The sequence below is a fragment of the Dipodomys merriami genome, unplaced genomic scaffold, assembly GCF_024711535.1.
Source record: "Dipodomys merriami isolate MVZ:Mamm:240054 unplaced genomic scaffold, mDipMer1.0.p SCAF_138, whole genome shotgun sequence".
Taxonomy (NCBI): domain Eukaryota; kingdom Metazoa; phylum Chordata; class Mammalia; order Rodentia; family Heteromyidae; genus Dipodomys; species Dipodomys merriami.
In genome coordinates this window covers 2,196,116-2,217,349 of record NW_027202693.1, presented here as the reverse complement: position 1 = coordinate 2,217,349, position 21,234 = coordinate 2,196,116, and the positions used below count along the sequence as shown (strand labels likewise).

At 63.5% G+C, this 21,234-nt stretch overlaps 1 protein-coding gene across 3 annotated transcripts in view; it reads left to right on the top strand.

Moving 5' to 3' along the window:
- The window catches only part of LOC138825601 (multidrug resistance-associated protein 1), a 63,326-nt gene that overhangs the window by 13,460 nt on the left and 28,632 nt on the right, over window positions 1-21,234 (top strand). For 2 of the 3 annotated variants that reach the window (XM_070020276.1, XM_070020275.1), the window contains exons 2-10: window positions 9,953-10,129; window positions 11,051-11,176; window positions 11,683-11,820; window positions 12,091-12,216; window positions 15,538-15,599; window positions 16,811-16,942; window positions 18,670-18,900; window positions 19,174-19,351; window positions 19,833-19,994. In XM_070020276.1, the coding sequence (XP_069876377.1) occupies window positions 9,953-10,129; window positions 11,051-11,176; window positions 11,683-11,820; window positions 12,091-12,216; window positions 15,538-15,599; window positions 16,811-16,942; window positions 18,670-18,900; window positions 19,174-19,351; window positions 19,833-19,994 (1,332 nt within the window). The remainder of the gene's footprint in view (window positions 1-9,952; window positions 10,130-11,050; window positions 11,177-11,682; window positions 11,821-12,090; window positions 12,217-15,537; window positions 15,600-16,810; window positions 16,943-18,669; window positions 18,901-19,173; window positions 19,352-19,832; window positions 19,995-21,234) is intronic. The other variant, XM_070020277.1, reaches the window with a different exon arrangement.

Sequence of the window (21,234 nt, the reverse complement as noted above, 5' to 3'; positions counted from 1 at the left end):
CGCTGTGGCTCAAGTGGTAGAGCGCTAGCCTTGAGCTGAAGAGCTGAGGGACAGCATCCAGGCCCAGAGTTCAAGCCTCACGACCCACCAAAAAGAAAAGAAGAAGGGGGTGTTCCCTCTTCCTAATCCCCATTCTCTTTGTTGGATGTTGTAAGAGGAGTGATATGAAAAGGAAAATCAAAGAAACTCATAATGCAAAGTGAACCCTCCATTATTATTTTCTAGGCATGAACAATGGCAGATCATCCTGCTACCATGCCTTCCTTTCCTGCTACCACCTCTATTTCTTTTGCCACAGATCTCAATGGGTTGTATTTTTTTTTCTTTGTCAGTCGTGGGTCTTGAACTCTGGGCCTGGGCGCTGTCCCTCAGCTCTTCAGCTCAAGGTGAGCGCTCTACCACTTGAGCCACAGCGCCACTTCCAGTTTTCTGGTGGTTTACTGGAGATAAGAGTATCATAGAGTTTCCTGCCCAGGCTGGCTTTGAACTGCGATCCTCAGATCTCAGCCTCCTGAGTAGCTAGGATGACAGGTGTGAGCCGCCAGCGCCCAGCTAGGTTGTATTTTTTGTTTTTGGTTTTAAGAAAAGAATGGACTGAGCCAGGTGCCAGTGGCTCACGCCTGTCATCCAAGCTTCTCAGGAAGCTGAGATCTGGAGGATTAATGTTCAAAGCCAGCCTGGGCAGAAAAGTCTGCGAGACTCCCAAGGTGAAATAGTAGAGCACCAGCTAGGCAAGCCCAAAGCTCTGAGATTGTACCTGAGAACCCTATGAAAACCAATATGTATTGTTTGATTTCCTGGACACGGAGTATTTTTCTGTTTTTGTTTTTGTTTTTGCTGGTCGTGGGGCTTGAACTCTGGGCCTGGGCACTGTCCCTGAGCTCCTCAGCTCAAGGCTCGCACTCTACCACTTGAGCCATAGTGCCTTTCCTGGTTATGTGGTGCTGAGGAATCAAACCCAGGGCCTCATGCATGCGAGGCAAGCACTCTACCACTGAGCCACCTTCCCAGCCCCACAGTATTTTTCTTAACAGATGTTTACTTGAAAATGAAATGTCAACATGGACCTAGTTAAGTACTTTGCTTTTATAGTTATACCTTCATGAGCCGGTGGGTCATAGCCTTGTTTTTTCTCCTGCATGGACAATGATCCTGGGGAAATGGAAGGCTCCGGAGACTGGTGTCCTGGAGGATCTATTCAGGCCGGTACCTGGTCCCATGTCTAGCCCATTTGGTCCACAACCTCCCAGGGTCTCCTGAGTTTTTTTAATGGGACTCCCAGTTGGGAATCCAGGGCTGTGCTGGGCAGGGACCTACCCTCTCTGAGCTTCAGTCTTGAGGGAGAAATGTGCAAAGAAATCGAAAGGAGGCTGGGAAGGTAGCTCAGTGGTAGAGTACTTGCTTTGCATGCGTGAGGCCCTGGGTTCGATTCCTCAGCACCACATAAGTAGAAAAAGCTGTAAGTGGCACTGTAGCTCAAGTGGTAGGGTGCCAGCAATGAGCTGAAGAGCTGAGGGACAGTGCCCAGGCCCAGAGTTCAGGCCCCATGACTGACAAAAACAAACAAACAAAAAACAAATCGAAGGTACAGCCAGGAAGTGCTGCTCAGTGCCCAGTGCATGGAGTTGGGAGTTTGACTGGGAGGAAAGAGGCTTCTGAGGGGGATTTGGCTGTGTGGCCAACAGTAGCCTAAAAGCTAATTTCTCCCCAGTGCAAATCCCAGCTGTAGGGCTCCATTCCCGAAAGGGCCAGCGGCCCAGGCTCCTCCCATCTGGTGCTCTGCTGCTCTGGTCTGCACAGACCCAAGATGGCACACTCCATTTCCACAGGAGGGAAGGGAAAGAGGACACAATCTGGAAGGTGCCCACAGCTCTCCTTTGTGTCCTATTGGCTGGCAGCTAGCCATACGGTCACATCTGGTTGCAAAGGAGGCTGGGAGATGTAGTTTCTGGGTGTGCGCGTGCCCAGCCGAGCAAGACTTGTGGGTTAGGAGGGTGACTTGGAGCATGCCTTGTGTCTCAGAAGTGGGGGTAGAGCTTCAAGGAAAAGAGAGCGCATCTCAGCTGCTCGTGGGACAAGCGATGGATCTGTCTGATCTGCTGTATGACTTTGGTCAGAGTTGGTTTTGTTTCTGTATTGGAGTGCATACCTTGCATTTGTTAGGCCCTTTAGCTGTATCACAGAGCTAAATCCATAGCATGAAGTTATTTATAATTGGCACACATTAAATATTTACTTGGACAATGACCGTGCTATGCCGTATTTCAGTTTGGGGAGGGGGGTCTCTGATTGAGGAGGAAACTGAGGCACAGTTAACATTTCCCACATTGACACAGGGGCAGACTGAGTAGTTTGACCTGGGCTGCTCTCTTCCCCTCGGGTGTTTGCAGATAATCCTGTGTCTCACCTCATGTCTGTGAGGATTGCTTTGGGTTTCTAGAAACAGGGCCTTGGAGGTAGTTATCTGTTTTTACTTACCAGGAATTTCAGCATTCCTGGCTAATGGCCAATGCTGTTAGGGAAGACAACTCTACCTTTTCATTATCTTTTTTCCTGAAGGCTCCAGAAGGACCACTGCAGCTCAAATGAACACTTACAAGTTCACAAGTTCCAGATTGAAAGAGAGAAGGGCCTACCAGCCTTATTTGTTCCCTTATTTAAAAAATCACGCCCCCTTCACCTGACTGTAGACCGCTCATGAGTCTCGGTGGAAGTGGACCATGTAACTGTCTAGCTGCAAGGGAGGCGGGAAGAACAAGCACTCGGTGTTGACAGTTGGGGAGATGGGCCTGGGCGAGGTGTGAACCGACACAGGACTTGCCCGGGACCTGTGCACATCACCCTGCAAACCTAAAACCCTGCTAGGTAGCGAGCAGCGCCAAACATGACACAGACTTCATGGAAACGGTGGTTGCTTTGTTTTTGTTTTTTTTTATTGTGTAGAGAATTGCTCAGTAAGTAATTTTCCCCCAAGTGTTTCCAGCTGGCCCCTGGCTGACTCTGAGCTGTAGAACCCACCAATCCAGGGGCCAGTTGTACCTCCTTACACAGCACTGCACCACCAGTCTGGGGGTGGGGGCTGATTGTATCTCCCTATACCACATTGTACCCCGGATGTGGGGGCCGATTGTGTCTCCCTACACTGTGCACTGCGGCCCACTTGTTGGTCTGTAAGGCTGTCCACAGGTGACACCGGCTCTCCAGCCTGCCGGGGGGCCCACCCATGGCACCTGATAGGCGTCAGAGGGTGGCAGGCAGCTTACCAGGCCCCGGCCTGACCAGTGCTAGCACAGCGCTGAGCTCTTGGTCTCGGCAGGACACTTGCTGCTGGTGGACAGGCAGAAGCCTGGGCCCGGGTGACCACATGTTCTGGAAAAGGCTGTTCCTTGGCATGTGGAGCTGGTAGTGTGGCTTCTGCCCGGGCTTGGCAGCAACAAGCTGGCCCGGGCATGTGCCTTGCGCAGACAAGAAGGCAGCCGGCAGGGGAGACGATGCCAGAGCAGGCTGCTGGCAGCCTCGGGCCGGCCTCAGGCCTGCCCGGCGCGGCGGGGAGCGGATGGGTCCTCGCCTTAGAATTCGGGGGAGTTTCTTGCGGTACCTCCTTGGTCCTGCAGACTTAGAAGCATCCTCTTGCTGTCCCCAGTTGGTGCGTTAGCATTCAGGAAGGGGCCCCGCTGCTGTCACAGCCCCGCAGCTGTGGCCCGCGTGCAGTGCAGGACCTGTCATGCCAGGGTGTGGTCGGCGCCATGTGTAGGCCTGGCCCGAGGGACGCGCAGCCCCCTGCCACAGACATTCAGATAGGAGAGCCATTGGCCAAGGACGGTGCCTTCCAGTGTCCCTCCCTCCCTCCCTCCCTCCCTCCCTCCCTCCCTCCCTTCCTCCCCTCCCTTACCATTCTTATCCACCTTCCCCCATCTTGCCCCTTTTAAATTTTTTGTTGGTCATGGGATTTGAACCCTGGACCTGGGCGCTGTCCTTCAGCTCAAGGCGGGCGCTCTACCACTTGAGCCACAGCCCCCACTTCTGTTTTCTAGTGGTTATTGGAGATAAGAGTCTCACGGACTTTCCTGCCTGGGCTGACTTTGAACCGTGATCCTCAGATCTCAGCCTCCTGAGCAGCTAGGATGACAGGCGCGAGCCACGGGCGCCCGGCTTAAACTCTCTTAGTTGCTTTTCTTTCATTTTGTTTTTGGTGGTGCTTGGGTTTGAACTCGGGGCCTTGCCCCTCCAGGTCCTTCATTAGAGCTCGAGACAGGATCTTTCTGTGTCGCTCAGGCTGGCCTTTAAACGGCGATCCTCCGGCAGCATCGGCCTCCAGAGCAGGGATGAGGGCGTGCACTCTGACACCCGGCGAGTACAGGATCAGCATTTCTTCTGTGTATATCTTCATGATGCTGGGTGCGAGAGGCATGCCTGTTCCTTCGGAGCCTGCCCTTGGCCACCGTGAGCGTTCTTCCCTTTAGTGGTCCTGGCACCGGGGCCTGTGTGTTAGGGTCTGAGGCCTGGCAGGCTGCAGTGTGCGTCGGAGGGAAGCCAGGCCGGGCTGGCTCTGTCTGTAGCAGCGTCCTAGGCTGCAGGGGCCTGGGGGGGGGGAGGGGAAGGGCAGGGGGGGGAGGATCCCCCATTCATTTCCATGCCAGCCTCACACTCCTGGAGCTCACGACTCCACACAGCGGCGTCTGCCCGGTGGGCACCCGTGAGCTTCCGGTCTTGCCATGATCTCGTCCTGCACCCCCCCCCCGCAGGGGTCTGCTGTGGCCTCCCTGTCCCTCTCCCCCCTGCCCTGCGGTGCCTGCATGCCTTGCGCCTGCCTCCTGACTGTCCCCTGTTGTCCCCTCTCTGTCCACTTGCCGCAGCATTGAGGCCGAGCTCAGATTTGTACCTATTTCTAGAAGCCATCTCTCACCTCCCCAGGGCCAGGGACGGCCGCACTTCGCGGTGGAAGCCGCCCTAGGGCTCCATCGGGCCCGGGTGAATGGTACCGGTCTGCTAAGTCCCGGGGTGGGGGGGGCTGTTGGTGCCTGGCTCCCTCGTGCAGGCTGGGCAGCGCTGGGCAGGCTGCTTTCCCTCTCTGTGCCTCAGTCACTTTGCTCTGCAGAAATGCACTGTGTGCCCGCTTCCAAGGGCCAGGTGTGGATTTCCTCTCCACAACGTCCGTGGAAGGCTGGCCGCAGTCCATCTCACCGGAAGTGGCTCTTCCCCCTGGAGACGGCTGTCTGTCCCGGCCAGGCCAGCGTTCTCCTGGCACGTCGTGGGGGCCAGCCCAGGGGGGTTGCGAATCGCCCCAGCGCCCGGAACCGACCTGCCCAGCCTGAAATGTCAGTGTGCACAGGGAAGCAGCCGCGGCTCGGCCGCGCTGGGACGCCAGGTGGGCGCTCCCGCACGCGGCGGATGTTTTCATGCACACGCGGAGTCTGGTGTCGCCGGCCCGGCCTCCTCCTGAGGTGGAGGCGCTGTGGATGGTTAAGAAATCGTCTTCTGAGGTCCGGGGAAGGTTCCCCTCAAGCGGGTGGCCTTGAAGCATCGGGTGAGGAGGTGTGAGCACATCGCGAGAGCAGGGCTCGGGGCGGGAGCACCCCCGTGGGAGCGTCTTGTCCCCGTGCTCGGGCCCCTGTGCCCCTTTGCCACCCGCGGCCTGGCTGTGATCACGCGTGGACTTCCCACCCACCCACTCACAGGCTCTGTAGGGTCTTCCTCAGAGTGCCCCGCCCCGGGGCCTGCGGGACCAGGACCTTGAGCCGTCACCACGCGGGGGGGGGGGGGGGGGGGGGGGAGGAGGGACAGGGGACAAAGTCCGCATAGAGCAAATGCCATGAGGCCCGGCCCGAGGAGGCGGCCGGGCTCCGCGGGTGCCAGCTGCCGTACCAGACCGTGCGGATCCGGGGGTTTCTCTTACGACCCAGGAGCAGGTGGCGGGCGCCGTGTGGAGTCGGGGCCCCGGGCCCGCTGCTCGCGGGGTCCCACCGCGGCCCCGGCGGCGCAAAGCATCGCGCGGGGTCATCAGATCGAACCCGAGCCGTCGCCTCGTTATCTGGCGCGGGGACAGGCGCTTCCCGGGGCGCCGGCAGGCCACCAGCAAGGGGCCATCAGCGTGTGGCTGGGACGGGGCCAGCGCGGGCTGGGCGGCACCGTGGACTCTCGGGCCCTGGGCCCAGGGATGCAGTGGCCTCCAAGGCTTGGACAGCTTTATTGGATTAATTGTGCGTGCGTGCGTGCGTGCGTGCGTGCGTGCGTGCGTGCGTGTGTGTGTCCTAGGGCTTGAACTCAGGGCCGGGCCTGGGTGCTGTCCGTGTGTGTGTGTGTGTGTGTGTGTGTGTGTGTGTGTGTGTGTGTGTGTGTGTGTGTGTGCGTGCGTGCGTGCGTGCGTGCGTGCGTGTGTGTGTGTGCGTGTGTGTGCGTGTGTGTGTGTGTTCACGCACCATTCTCGCGTCTCATGGTCTTTCCTTCTACCAAATCCCCAGCCAGCGCGCCAGCCACTGAGTCCCGCTGCGTCCCTGCCCCAGGTCCAGCCCTGCAGACTGGGACAGCCTCTCTGTAGCCCAGGATGGTCTTGAACTCAGGCTCCTGCCTCTGCCTCCCGGGGGCTGGGATTGCAGGCGCGGGGTGTGAGGTTCGCTGCTTTCGGCTGCGCACGGAGACTTCCCGTTGAACCCTGGAGCCGGGCGAGCTGGGAGCGTGTGTCTCCCTCCACCTCTGGAACGCGTGGTCCCTCGACGTGGGGACCAGACCCTGCGCTTTGTGCTGGCGGCGTGGGTGCTGCTACCTGAGCCACCCCCCGGCCCCTTTGTGTGAGTTTCGTGCTTCCGCTGGGCTCTCTCCCTGCAACCTCAGTCTCCTGAGCGGCTGGTATTGCAGGCATGCACGACCACGCTCTCCGTATTGGTGATACAGACACTTCACACCAGATCGTTGTCTAGAATGTTCCGTGCTGCGTGGAGCCCCGCTGTGTTGGGTAGATCAGTGCTAGGTATCCCATCTCTCACAAGCTTGCGTCGGCTCCAGTCAGGTGTCCTGCACCCTCTGATGGCTGTGTGGTGTTGAGGCTGTTATTAGCCTCTCTGGTCCTCTCCTTCCTCCCCCAGAATCTGAATGTGTGGATCAGGTAGGGTGGAGCTCCGGCTATGCTTCTATGGCTCCCGAGCTGCGGCCCCGGCGATGTCTATGGCCCTGGTGGACCTGCTGCCCCCGGGCCTTTGCATGGGGTCCAGCCAGTGAGGTGGGGGAGGACACCGGCGTGCACCCTGTTCCAAAGCCCGCCCTGCTGGCCCCCAGCTCGACCAGGGGTCAGCATTGGGGTCCCCCTGGCCCCGCACCTGCTTTCTCCTAGCGAGGAGCTCAGCACTGAGCGCCTTCAGGTTCAGATCCCGGTCCTGTCCCTGCCCGGCCCGGCCCGGCCCGCCCGGCCGCTGGGCCGTTGTGTTTGGCAGCCTGGCGTGCGCGTGCGCGGTCGGGGCGGCCTCTCCCGGCTGCGCTCCCGCTGCTGTTTATTTGTGAGGCGGGAGCCCACGCGGAGTGACAGCAGCAGGACAGCGCACCCGGGGCCTCCTGCTGTCCCCCAGGCGGCTCCTGTTCTGGGAGCCGCTGTCCCCGCGTGCGCCGGCCCAAAGCCAGCGCCCCGAGTGCTCTTGGCACTCACAGACAGAGGCCCGCCATGCTGGCCTGCTGAGCAGCCTCTGGGCACTGGAGCCGTCCCCCCCTGCCCCCCCTCCCCTCCCCTGTTTGGTTTTGCTTTCTTATAAATAAGGCTTTGATTGGAGTTTATTGCTCTTCAGATGGGGTCTTAGGCTTTTGCCCAGACCAGCTTTGGGCTTTGACTTCTCCTGCCCCCCTCATCCTGCGTCGCCGGGATTACAGGCGTGAGCCACTATTCCTGGCTTTTACCGTGTTTTGAGACAGGGCCTTGCTAACTGTTCGCTTCTGCCGGCCTCGAACTGCGATCCTCCTACCTCTGCCTCCCGGGGAGCGGGGGTGACAGGCGTGAGCCGCGGTGCTGGGCTCGGGGTTTGTTTTGTTTTTCTCGTTTCTGTCGGGTCTTGGCTCACGTTGTCATCTGGGGGGTGTAGGGGGGGCTTTTCTGTCACTGGCTCCTCAGCTGGCCCGGCCTGCCCCCCTTTCTTCCTGGCCTCTGAACCTCTGCTTGTGGACGGAGGGCTCTAGTTTTCGGCTGGTCGTGGCGCGGCCTTTGGTGGAGAGAAGCGGACAGTGGCGACCTTGTTTTCCAGCCTCGTGACCCCGCGTGCAGTCACCCTTCATGACTTCCGCTCCGCCGCACCCCCCAGCCCCCCCCCGCCCCGCCGCGCCAGCCACGCGCGTGGGTGCCGAGACTGATCCCCAGGGACCTGAGGACGGCTCGGAGCTCCTCACCCCCCACGAGAGGCCCCGTACCCCACGCATGTGACCCTCGCTGCCCCTTGGGCAGGGTGGGAGGCGGGGGGGCTCACCCCAGCCTCCTCCCCCAGCTCTCGTGGCTCTGCGCCCACGCTGGGTTGGCTTCTGAGGCCCCCGGGGAAGCAGGAGGGGGTGGGGGAGGCCGTGGGCCTCAGCGAGGGACCCCCCCCCCACCAAAGACAGCCACCATACATGTTGGGTCCTGGGATTGGAACTCAGGGCCTGGATGCGGACCCCGAGCATTGTTTGCTCAAGGCTGGCGCTCTGCCACTTGAGCCACAGCGCCACGTCCGGTTTTCTAGTGATTTATTGGAGACCAGAGTCTCACGGCCTTTCCTGCCCGGGCTGGCTTCGAACCGCGATCCTCAGGTCTCAGCCTCCCGAGGAGCGGGGATGCCGGGCGCGAGGCACGGGCGATGCTTGGGGTCCGCGGGGGTGCACACAGGAGCCCCCGCACGCCGCCCCTCCCGGCCGAGGCAGGGTTGGTTGGGTGGGGTGCTCGCCCCTCCTTCTGTGGAAGAAAGTTCTGGTGCTGGTCAGCTTTCTCCTTCCCCCGCCCGCCCTTCCCCGCCCCGCCCGCCCGCCGGCCAGGCCGGGCTGAGGTCAAGGCTGGCCAGCTGGCCCGCAGGAAGCCCCGCCCGCCCGCCCGCCCGCCCAACCGAGCTGCCGAGCCGCGACCTCACACGCCCTCTCCCCTGCATGCGGGGGGGCGGCTCGGGTCACGGGGACCCCCCCTCCGCCCAGCCTGCCCAACCCTCACAAAGCCTCCCCCCTGTTCCCAGCAGACACCCCACAAAAGCCCCTCTTCCTGCGTTAGCTCCCCAGGAGCTGGGATTACAGGCGTGCGCCGTCACGCGCGGCTTTAGCTCCCTCTTCTGAAGCTCTTGGATCTCAGGTCTTGATCCGGGCCTTTTGTGTTGTGTTTGGAGCCCGGGGCCTTCAGCCTTCCGGGGGGTGCTGTCCCCCAGCTGGCCCTGGCCAGCGTGCTGCCTTTTGATGGGAAAAAAAAATACTGCTTCCCTCACTGGCTCTTTACAGTTGTGTTGTCAGTCGTGGGACTCGAACTCTGGGCCTGGGCGTCGCCCCTGAGCTCTTCTGCCCACAGCGAGCGCTCCACCACCTGAACCAGGGCGCCACTTAAGGTTTTTGAGAGGCTGATTGGAGATAAGAGTCTCTGGGGGAGTTTCCTTCTCAGGCAGGATTCGAACCGTGATCCTCAGGTCTCAGCCTCCCACGTCGCTAGGGTGACAGGCGTGAGCCCCCGGCGCGCGTCTGGATTTTCTAGAGCAGGTCGAAAACAGTGGCCACAGCCGCCGTGCGTGGGTCGCCCCGGGCTCCCGTGGGGCTGCACGCGGGAGCTGAGGCCGGGAGGCCGGCGGCTCTGCGCAGGCGCCCTGGGTATGAAGAGCAGAGGGCCGGGGCGCAGCTCACGCGCTGCAGCGGCGGCGGCTCACGCGCAGGGCCCCGAGTTCAAACCCCAGGGCCGTCCACAGGGCAGCGGGGCGCTGCGGCGTGGGGTGCGGGCAAGGGGGGGCGTCTGACCCCGCCCGCGTTGTGTCCCCAGGACTGGAACATCACGTGGTACAACAGCAACCCCGACTTCACCAAGTGCTTCCAGAACACGGCGCTGGCCTGGGCGCCCTGCGCCTTCCTCTGGCTCTGCTTTCCCCTCTACTTCCTCTACCTGTCCCGCCATGGCCGCGGCTACATCCAGATGACGCGCCTCAACAAAGCCAAGACCGTGAGTGCCTGCGCCGCAGGCGGGGCCACGGGGGGTGGAGCGGGGAGTAGAGATGGGGTCGCTGGGAGGGGACCCGGGCTGGGGGCCGGGTCGCTGCCCCCTCCCCTGGCCGGGCCGCCCCTTCCCCGCTGGCCAGGGGCGTCTGGGGTCCGCGCCGTGGACCCGAAACTCTGAGAGCACTTTGTACAGTTTTGGGTTTTTTTTTTCAGGGAACATTGTTTTCTTTTAAAATAGCGAATGAGGTTTCCTTCTTGCTCAAAGCCACCCTCCACGGGAAGGAGGCCCACATGAGGGCCCGGGTCACGTGCGCCAGGCCCCGGGCCTCGTGCCACTCAGCTGCTGGTTCATAGCAACCGCAGTTCCTTCCCCCCCTCCCCCCACTCGCCACAGGACCTTTGCACTGCTCACTCCCTCTGCTCTCAATAGTGCTTTCCTCCTTTTTCTTTTTTTGCCAGTCCTGGGGCTTGAACTCTGGGCCTGGGCGCTGTCCCTGAGCCTCTCTCTGCTCAAGGCTAGCCCGCTACCACTTGAGCCACAGCACTACTTCCGGCTTTTTCTGCGAATGTGGTGCTGAGGAGTCGAACCCAGGGCCTCAGGCATGCCAGGCACTCTTAACCACCGAGCCGCCTTCCCAGCCCCCTCCTTTTCCCTCTTTCCGAGACAGGATCTCCCTGTGGAGCCCAGGCCCACCCAGAGCTTGGGCTCAGGCTGCTGGGTGCCGGGACTACAGGCGTGCACCACCACGGCCAGCGTCCCGTCTTTGAGGCCTGCGTGGGTCTGTGTGGCAGGGCCGCAGACACGCCGGGCCGCCACCCGACGCGGAGCTGTGGCGGTCTTCCTGGCTAGTGACGCCCAGGAACCCGGGGCTCGTCCGTCCCGCGGGGCCGGCACTCACTGGGGGGGGTCCCCCCTTTCTTCCAGGCCTTGGGGTTCCTGCTCTGGGTCGTGTGCTGGGCAGACCTGTTCTACACTTTCTGGGAAAGAAGTCAGGGCACGCCGCTGGCGCCGGTGCTGCTGGTCAGCCCCACGCTGCTGGGCATCACCATGGTGAGTGGAGCTGCTCCCCCCCAGGTCCTCCTGGAGGAGGGGACTACAGGTGTGCGTCACCACGCCCAGCCGTGATGCGCCACGCCACAGAGGGGCCTGTCCCGAATTGTACCGCGTCGCGCATGTGCGTGTGTGTACGTGTGTGTGTGTGTGTGTGTGTGTGTGCAGGGGTTGCCGGGCCTGGTGCCCCCACAACGCGCCTCACTTTCCAAGGCGTCCAGGCCTGAGGTTGAGTTCAGGCCGGCCAGCTGCCAGCAGCACGTGCAACGGTCCTGGGGTCGGTGAGGAGGCCACGGTGGCCTGTGCGGCGGGGGGGGGGGGGAGGCCACAGGCACACGCACGTGCACGCACACACGTTTACACAGTCACACACACACAGTGGACGCAGGGGGACGTCAGGGAGCGCGAGGCCTTGGACGGCGCTCCTGCGATTCTGAGCGCCGCCTGTGCTTTTCCTCTGTGTGTCCGTGCATGCGTCTGTGTGTCCGTGCGTGTGTCTCTCGCAGCTGCTCGCCACCTTCCTCATCCAGCTGGAGCGGAGGAAGGGGGTGCAGTCGTCGGGGATCATGCTCACGTTCTGGCTCGTCGCCCTCCTGTGCGCCCTGGTCATCTTGAGGTCCAAGATCATGGCCGCCCTGCGAGACGTGAGTGCCCCAGCCAGGCCTGGCCTCTCCCCCGGCGCCTCCCCGGCTCAGCCGCAGCCGGTGTTCTAGAACCTTCTTTGCTCAGAGCTCCCTCTGCCAAGCTCCACGGGCCCACGCGGGCGCCTCGATCGCCCTCCCAGCATGCCGCGGGGCGCGGGCGTGGCTCTGCCTGGCACGGGGCGCCCCAGGGAGGACAGTCACGCCCAGACGTGCTCGTAGGAGGGGAAACTGAGGCAGGGAGGCGCTCAGTGAGTCTGGCCCCCCCCGCAGGCCGCGCCGGTGGACGCGTTCCGTGACGCCACGTTCTACGTGTACTTCACCCTGGTGCTCGCGCAGCTGGCGCTCGCCTGCTTCTCCGACCGCGCGCCCCTCTTCTCCGAGACCATCAACGACCCGGTGAGTGTGCGCGCACGCACGCACGCGCGTGCACGCGTCAGGGAGAGCAGGAGGTGTGCCTGCGTGCGTGCGTGCGACCTGCTGGAGGTTAGAAAAGCCACGTGTGATCCAGGCGCCCGTGGCTCCCGCCTGTCATCCCAGCTGCTCAGGAGGCTGAGAGCTGAGGATCGCGGTTCGAGGCCAGCCCGGGCAGGAGAGACCGTGAGGCTCTTCTCTCCCATGAGCCACCAGAAAACCAGAAGTGGCGCTGTGGCTCGAGTGGTAGAGCGCCCGCCTGGAGCTGCAGAGCTGAGGGACGGCGGCCAGGCCCAGAGTTCAAGCCCAAGACCGACTTGAAAAAAAGTGTTGGTGGTTTTGGGCCGCAGAGCGCAGGGCAGGCGCTGAGGGGCGCGGAACCCCAGCCGCACCCCCACCTCCCCTCCCGGCCGGCTCCGTCTCACGGGCCTGGGTTGTGGGGTGCGCTGGGCCCTGAGGGGTGTGGGATTGAGTTTCTCTCTCCTCTGTGGGCCTCTGTGCAGCCTCTTCCTCCTCCCCCTCCCCCTCCTCCCCCTCCTCCCCCTCCCCCTCCTCCCCCTCCCCTTCCCCCTCCTCCCCCTCCCCTTCCCCCTCCCCCTCCTCCCCCTCCTCCTCCTCCCCCTCCCCCTCCTCCTCCCTCTGCTCCTGCTCCTCCTCCTCCTCCCCCTCCTCCTCCCGCTCCTGCTCCTCCTCCTCCTCCCCCTCCTCCTCCCGCTCCTGCTCCTCCTCCTCCTGCTCCTGCTCCTCCTCCTCCTCCTCCTCCTCTTTTTCCTCCTCCTCCTCCTCCTCCTCCTCTTCCTCCTGCTCCTCCTCCTCCTCTTCCTCCTGCTCCTCCTGCTCCTCCTCCTCCTGCTCCTCCTCCTCCTCCTCCTGCTCCTCTTCCTCCTGCTCCTCCTGCTCCTCCTCCTTTCCCCCTTCCTCACCAGCTGCCACCCAGATCTGGAAGGAGGCTCAGCTCAGGTGCTGTCCTGACCCCCGGAGGAGGTGGGCAGCAGGAGGGAAAGGTCCTGCAGCGTGTGGCAGTGGTGGAAAGAGGAGGGGGTGGGGCCGGGCAGTCCCAGCAGAGCCGTGGGCCGTGCAAAGGCCCTGGGGCGGGCTGGGGGGCAGGAGGGATCGTCAGGGGATCTTCAGGGCAGCCCTGTGCTGGGACCCGAGGCAGGGGAGGCTGCGCCAGCTGTTTGGATCTGAAGCCTCGCGGATGGGAAGCGTGTGGAACGTTCCACCGCTGCACTGGGCTGGTGGCTCCCCAGCTGCTGGCTTGGGGAGAAGTTTCTCGGCGTCCCTGCTCTCTGGGTTTGGGGAAGTTAGCCGAGCTCAGCAGCTGCGTGTGCACGTGGACGTGTGTTCAGCTGCGTGTGCACGTGCTGGGTGTGCACAGGTGTCCCCCCGCCCCCCACAAGCCCTCTGCAGGGATGCCCGTGTCTGTCACGGCCCTGGCCCGCACGCAAGCCCACACGGAACCCCCCGGGGTTGCTCCGAAGGTGACTGCGTCCCCGGGGGGCTCCCCCTGGGGGATCGGTCTGCCTGGGGTTTCTCCGAGGTGAGGTCAGGCCTCGTGTCTGCTTGGCGCGCATGCGCAAGGATGCTCCTGTGACTGGGCTGGGGCCGCAGGCGTGCGCCGCCACACCCGGCCGTCGCTGGCGCTGGGGTCTCTGCGCGGGCCGGCCTCGAGCCTCCCCCCCCCCCCCGTGGCCCGCGGTCCGTGCAGGGTTCTGGGGTAGCAGGAAGGGAGGGAGGGGGCGCGGGCTGCGTCCCCCTCTGCCCCATCACCCCCCATCTGAGCAGCTGGCACAGCTGCAGGTCTCGGCGGGCCGGGGCCGGGCGGGGCGGGGCTGGCGGGGCCTCCTGGCCCCCGGCCAGTGCTGACTCACCCGCGGCCGTTCGCCCCGCTGGCCCCGGGCCTTTGTGTGACTCACGTCTGTTCTCCTGCTCTTCCTTCTCCCTCCAAGTCCTGACGCTGCCGCAGCCCTCCCCAGACCATCTGCCCGAGGGGGGTGGGAGGAGGGAGGGGGGATGGGGATGGGGGGTCCCTGCCAAATAAAGTCATTAATGGCCACCTGTGAGCCCCGCCTCAGGACCCCCCCCATGCTGGACTTGAACTCAGGGCCGGGGGCACGCATCCCCATTAGCTTTTGAGGCTGGTGCTCTCCCCCTTGAGCCACCGCTCCATGTCCGGCTTTGTGGTGGCGAAATGGAGATAAGAGTCCGCTGACCTTGTGAACCTCCCGGGCTCTCAGCCTCCTGGGAAGCTGGGATTGCAGGCGGGGCTACCCGCCCAGCTTTGCTCCCATTGTTGAATACTTCCTTCAATTTCGTAGTAGCTTGGCTCAGAAATGTTACAAAAAATAGTGGTGTTCCCTCCCTCCCTCCCTCCCTCCCTCCCTCCCTCCCTCCCTCCCTCCCTCCTTGTTCTTTCTCCTCCCTTTTTCCTCCTGCTTTGCTGGCTTCACCCCCCCTCCTCCTCATCTGGTCAGCGTCCCAGCTCTCCATGGTTCCCTGGAATCTGGTGTGCTTCCATCTACCCCAGGGCCTTTGCACACCCCGGCTCTCTGCCAGACACATCTTTGCCTTCTGCTCAGTCATTCTGCGTGGTCCGGCCTTGCGCAGCTGTCCTCCGGGAGGCCGATTCCCGCCCCGCTCAGCCAGACGTGGCCGCCTGGGCAGCCTTGCCGGCCTGGGAGGCAGCCCCTTGTAGTTGCAGTGTAGATGCGTGTGTGTGTGCGCACGCATGCGCGGTCTGCCCGACGACTTGGAGCCTGGTTGTCGGGGGGGGGGGGGCATTTTATCCCGGGCGGCCCCGTGCCCTGCGCCGCAGCGTGGCGTGGCGGGCCCTGCCCCGGTCGTGGGAGGCGTCCACGCAGAGCCGGCGGCGGGTGGCGGCTCCGGGTCAGCGCTCCGGCAGGCCGGCGTCCCGTCCTGTCTGTCCAGTTCTGGGCACGTAGTAGGTGCTCAGGAAATGAACCTGGTGGATGAGTTGAATGAAAGGAGACGGAGGTGACGGCTTTGGGGTTCTTTGGGGCGTCCTCAGCACATAGTAGGCGCTCAGTCAATGCTGGAGTCCGTGGGAAGGTTGGGGCGGGCACATAGTAGGTGCTCAGCGAAAGCTTGCTGTGGAGTGGAGGCGGTGTGGGGGGCATTGGCGCCCGGGGTGGCCGTGGGGTAGGAGGCAGTGAAGTACTTGAGGAGCCAGGCAGGACTGGAGAGAGTGTGTTTCGGGGCGCAGAGGCGAGGGGAGGGCGCCGGTCCCCTGAGCGCGGAGGGTCGATCGACGTCTCTCCTCTCCTCTCCCGCGCTCCCCTGTGCTAGAACCCGTGCCCGGAGTCCGGCGCCTCTTTCCTGTCCAGGATCACGTTCTGGTGGATCACCGGGTGAGCAGGCCGGGCCCGGGGCGGGGCGGGGCGGGGCTGGGAGAGTGCGCAGCCCCGCAGGACATGGGTCTGGGCGGGTGAGCATGGGGGAGAGGCACTGGCAGGCGGACAGGTGGACAGGCGGACAGGCGGACAGGTGGCAGGGACACCGCACACCCCGGGAATGGGGGGGGGGACATGGGGCTCTTCTGCAGGCTCGGTGGACACGTCAGGGTTGCGTTTCCTTCTGAGCGCATCCACACCCGCAGAGAGACACAGGCCGGGTGCAGTGGCGCACGCCTGTCATCCCAGCCACTCAGGAGGCTGAGATCTGAGGATCGCAGTCCAAAGCCGAGACTCTTGTCTCGCCATGAGCCACTAGAAAACCAGAAGTAGCGCTGTGGCTCAAGTGGTAGAGCGCTCGCCTTGAGCTGAAGAGCTGAGGGACAGCGCCCAGGCCCAGAGTTCAAGCCCCACGACCGACCAAAAACAAAAAACAAAAAAAGCTACAGGACCAGCATGCCTTGCAGCCCGCAGCTGGCCCGCGCGCATCATCTGCTGCGCGCTGTGGGCCGCACAGGAGCGAGCGAGTTCCCCGGCCCCTTGCTGCGCATGCGAGCGAGTTCCCCGGCCCCTTGCTGCGCATGTGCGTAGCCCCAGATCCCCCGCCCAGTCCCCAGCATTCCAGAAAACAAAACTCAGCCAGACCGTGGCCTCGTCTCCCCGGAGCCCAGCTTGCTTCATGTGGTCTGAGGTTTGATCAAACCCAGAGCCTCACACTTGGCAGACGGAACATTCTACCCCTGGAGCGGTGCACCGCGCCCTTTTGCTTTTAGTGTGTTTCCCAGCCAGCTTTTCCCAGGCTGGGCCTCGGCCTGCAGTCCTCCTCTCTGCGGCCTCCAGTAGTGGGGGATTACAGTTTTGCCTAGTGAGGTGCAAACCCTGTGCCGGGCAGCCATGTGTATTGAGGATTGAGGGAGAACCTCGGAGCCCCGCGCTCATGGCACAGCGGGTTGAGTGCCAGCCTAGCACGCGCGAGGCCCTCGGTTCGAATCCCTGTAGCCAGTGTGGGGGCGGGCCTCTGTGAAGACACGCCCACTCTGCCTGCCGGAGCCCCAGTGCCTTTGCCGTGGCGTGGGTTCCAGGTCGCGCAGGGCAGGCGTGCCAGCGGGCCTCCCTTCCTCTGCCCCGCTCACCCCTACCTCCCCCCCCCCCCCCGTGTCTTGGGCCAGGCTGATGGTGCGGGGGTACCGCCGGCCCCTGGAGGCCAGCGACCTCTGGTCCTTGAACAAGGAGGACACGTCGGAGCAGGTGGTGCCCGTGCTGGTGAGGAACTGGAAGAAGGAGTGTGCCAAGTCCTGCAGGTGAGCCCCCTCCCCCCCCCCCGCTCCGAGCACACCTCCCCTCACCTCTGCTCCCCGAGAGCGTGGCCTCCGGAATGTTCCTGCTCTTCGGGCCCCTTGGGAGCAGGGTGGGGAAGGGCTTCCGTAGAGGGAAGCGCCAGTGCAAAGGTCCTGAGGCAGCCAGGGTGGCATCCGTGGGGTGAGGGGCGCGGAGCAGCAGGGGTTAGGGGTGTGTGTGGGGGGGTCAGGCAGGGCCGGAGCGGTGGGGGAGGTGGAGGCAGAGCCGCTGTTTTCCAGCAGAGAGAGGAGGAGACAGGCAGGCCTCCCTCCCAGCCTCAGCCTGGACTGGAGTGGAGCCTCCCCTGCCCTCCCCTCCCCTCCCCTCCCCTGCCCTCCCCTCCGCTCTTGCCACTCCCCTTCCCACACCATCTCCCCCAAGTCTGACTCGTGCAGCTGTGCCGACTTGTACAGATGCTTCTAGAAGCAGTGCGCAGTAGGGCCTCTGTGTCCCGTCCGGCGCCAGCCTTTGTCTGGTGACCGCTGCAGGCGGGTCCGATCTCGGGGTGCGATTCGGTCGCTGCAGGCGGGCCCGATCTCGGGGTGCGATTCGGTCGCTGCAGGCGGGTCTGATCTTGGGGTGTGATTCGGTCACGGCAGGCGGGCCCGATCTCGGGTGCGATTTGGTCGCTGCAGGCGGGTCTGGTCTCGGGGTGCGATTGGTCGCTGCAGGCGGGTCTGATCTCGGGGTGCGATTCGGTCGCTGCAGGCGGGTCTGATCTCGGGGTGCGATTCGGTCGCTGCAGGCGGGCCCGATCTCGGGGTGCGATTCGGTCGCTGCAGGCGGGTCTGATCTCGGGGTGCGATTCGGTCGCTGCAGGCGGGCCTGATCTCGGGGTGCGATTCGGTCGCTGCAGGCGGGTCAGATCTCGGGGTGCGATTTGGCCGCTGCAGGCGGGCCCGATCTCGGGTGCGATTCGGTCGCTGCAGGCGGGTCTGATCTCAGGTGCGATTCGGTCGCTACAGGCGGGTCTGATCTTGGGGTGCGATTGGTCGCTGCAGGCGGGTCTGATCTCGGGTGCGATTCGGTCGCTACAGGCGGGTCTGATCTCGGGGTGCGATTCGGTCGCTGCAGGCGGGTCTGATCTCGGGGTGCGATTCGGTCGCTGCAGGCGGGCCCGATCTCGGGGTGCGATTCGGTCGCTGCAGGCGGGTCTGATCTCGGGGTGCGATTCGGTCGCTGCAGGCGGGCCTGATCTCGGGGTGCGATTCGGTCGCTGCAGGCGGGTCAGATCTCGGGGTGCGATTTGGCCGCTGCAGGCGGGCCCGATCTCGGGTGCGATTCTGTCGCTGCAGGCGGGTCTGATCTCGGGTGCGATTCGGTCGCTACAGGCGGGTCTGATCTTGGGGTGCGATTGGTCGCTGCAGGCGGGCCCGATCTCGGGTGCGATTCGGTCGCTACAGGCGGGTCTGATCTCGGGGTGCGATTCGGTCGCGGCAGGCGGGTCAGATCTCGGGTGCGATTCGGTCGCTGCAGGCGGGTCAGATCTCGGGGTGCGATTTGGCCGCTGCAGGCGGGTCTGATCTCGGGTGCGATTCGGCCGCTGCAGGCGGGCCCGATCTCGGGTGCGATTCGGTCGCTGCAGGCGGGCCCGATCTCGGGGTGCGATTCGGCCGCTGCAGGCGGGCCCGATCTCGGGGTGCGATTCTGCCCCGGGCCCCCCCCAGCTCTTCCCTCTGCCGCGCTGCAGGCAGCCCGTGCGGATCCAGTACTCCAGCAAGGAGCCCCCCAAGCCCCAAGGGGGCGCCCCTGCGGACGCGAGCGAGGAGGCCGAGGCGCTGCTCCTCAAGGCCCCCCAGAAGGAGCGCAACCCCTCCCTCTTCCGCGTGCTCTATAAGACCTTCGGGCCCCACTTCCTCATGAGCTTCCTGTTCAAGGCCCTCCACGACCTCATGATGTTCACCGGCCCCGAGATCCTCAAGTACGAGCCCACCCCTCTGCGCCCCGGCCCCCTCCCCCCGCCAAAATGGGGGGGGGGGCGAAGGGTTGGGACTACAGGCAGACCTCAGCTACCGGGCATGGATCAAGGCGAGGGTCTCTTCCTCCCCGCTGCCTCTAGGGGCCCCACCGTCACTGTCCCTCACCCCCTCTGTGGGTGAGGACCCCCCCAGGCAGAGGGGGGTCCGAGCCCCCCCCCGGGGCGCGTGGGTGCCGCCTCGCCAGGCTGACGCGGCTGGGCCCCACCTCCCTGCAGGTGGCTCATCGCCTTCATAAACGACCCGCGGGCCCCCGACTGGCAGGGCTACTTCTACACCGCGCTGCTGTTCGTCAGCGCCTGCCTGCAGACGCTGCTGCTGCACCAGTACTTCCACATCTGCTTCGTCAGCGGCATGCGCATCAAGACCGCCGTCATCGGGGCCGTGTACCGCAAGGTCGGGACCCCGGATGCGGGCCCGGGGGGCGGGGGGTGGCGGGGAAGCTCAGCTCCAAGTCTTCATGCTGCCCGCCCATCCTTGGGCAGTGGCACACCCGGGCAACTCCAAAAAGCATCCGGCCAGGCATGGCGGTACACGCCTGTAATCCCAGCGGGGCCGCACAGATTACAGGAGGCCAGCCCTGGAGACGTCAGCCCGACCCAGTGCTGCCAGGGACGGGGGACGCCCGGGGGGCTGCCACGCACAATGATCTCACTCCCAGTGCCAGGAGACGAGGCCCTGTGGGGTTCCGGGGGCCTGTTGGAAGTGGGGACCATTGGGACCCCCTGAACTGAAGGAGAGCTTCCGGCCCCCAGGGCCTGGGCTTCGTGGAGGGGGCGGGGGCGGGGGAGAGGCGGGACTCCGCGGCGGATCCTCCCTCCGGTCCGGGGCTCCTCACCCGCCCGGCTCACCCCCGCCCCTCTCTGTCCCCCCTCAGGCCCTAGTGATCACCAATGCCGCCCGGAAGTCGTCCACCGTGGGAGAGATCGTGAACCTCATGTCGGTGGACGCCCAGCGCTTCATGGACCTGGCCACGTACATTAACATGGTGTGGTCGGCCCCGCTGCAGGTCGCCCTGGCGCTCTACCTCCTGTGGCTGGTATGTGCGTGCGTGTGTGTATGTGTGTGTGTGTATGTGTGTGTGCGCGTGTGCGTGCATGCATGCGTGCGTCTGTCCCCACGTCCTCGGGTCCCCACGCATGCGCCCAGGGTGTGACCATCTTTGGGATTTTTGCTTTCTGCCTCACTAGCCAATCCCTGGGTACCTCCGCCCGTAGGGCGCGGGTTTCCAACGCCATTGTCCTTCCTTGTGTTGGCCGTGCGGGAGTTTGAACTCAGGGCCTGGGCGCTGTCCCTGAGCTGCTTTTGCTCAAGGCTAGCACTCTACCACTTGAGCCACAGCGCCACTTCTGGCTTTTTCTGTGTAGGTGGTACTGAGGAATGGAACGCCAGACTCCATGCTGCTAGGCAAGCAAGCACTTTACCATTAATTAAACCACCTTCCCAGCCCTGTTTGACTTGTTGAGATTGGGTTTCTCTACATAGTCTCCAGGACTTTCCACGGTACTCTCTCAGAGAACTGAGTTCATTCACAAATCCCTAATGAAGTCGGTCTAGATTCTCACAGGTGTAAGGCAGAGCCCCCCGCCCCTCCGCCCCCCCGCAAGCAGATAAAGGGAATCGGGGATCTGTCTTCAGAAGTGGATGGATCCAGGGTGTGTAATTGTCTCTCTGACTCCTTTGCTGTTTCCTGGCCCTGGGTTGCTCTGGTTCGGCGTCCTGGTCAGTGGGCTTTCCCCACAGGGCTTCCATAGCTCCCGGCTTAGGTCAGCACTGCCGAGAGCCGAGCCTCCACCACAGGCCCAGGGCTGCTCCTATTGGCCCAGCCCAGTTCAGTCATCGTGGAGAGAGAAAGTCCCTGATTGGCCAGTCTCCCGTTGCAAAGCAATTTGATTGACGGCCCTTCCACCTGGAGATGGACCGTGCCCAGACAGAAAATGAGCACAGAGGCTTACAGTATAGCGCATCTCTTGTTTCCTGCCCCTGGGCCTTTGCACCGGTCCTCCCGCCATCCCCAGAAGGAGCCCCAAAATCATCTGTTGATTTTACCACAGCTCACGTTGTTTAGGCAGAGAGAGAGAGAGAGAGCGAGCCAAGGTGAATAGAGGGTTTCTGATGATAAAACCCAGCAGGAGAAACACCGCCCGGAGCGCAGGGCCTAGCACTGACGGCGACAGTACCGTTCTCCTGAGCTGCGTGCTCAGCCCAGACCTCCGGGGTGGATTGTGTGGTGTCTCCTTTGCTAGGAAGTGCTGCCCTTTTGGTTTAATTTTTTTGTT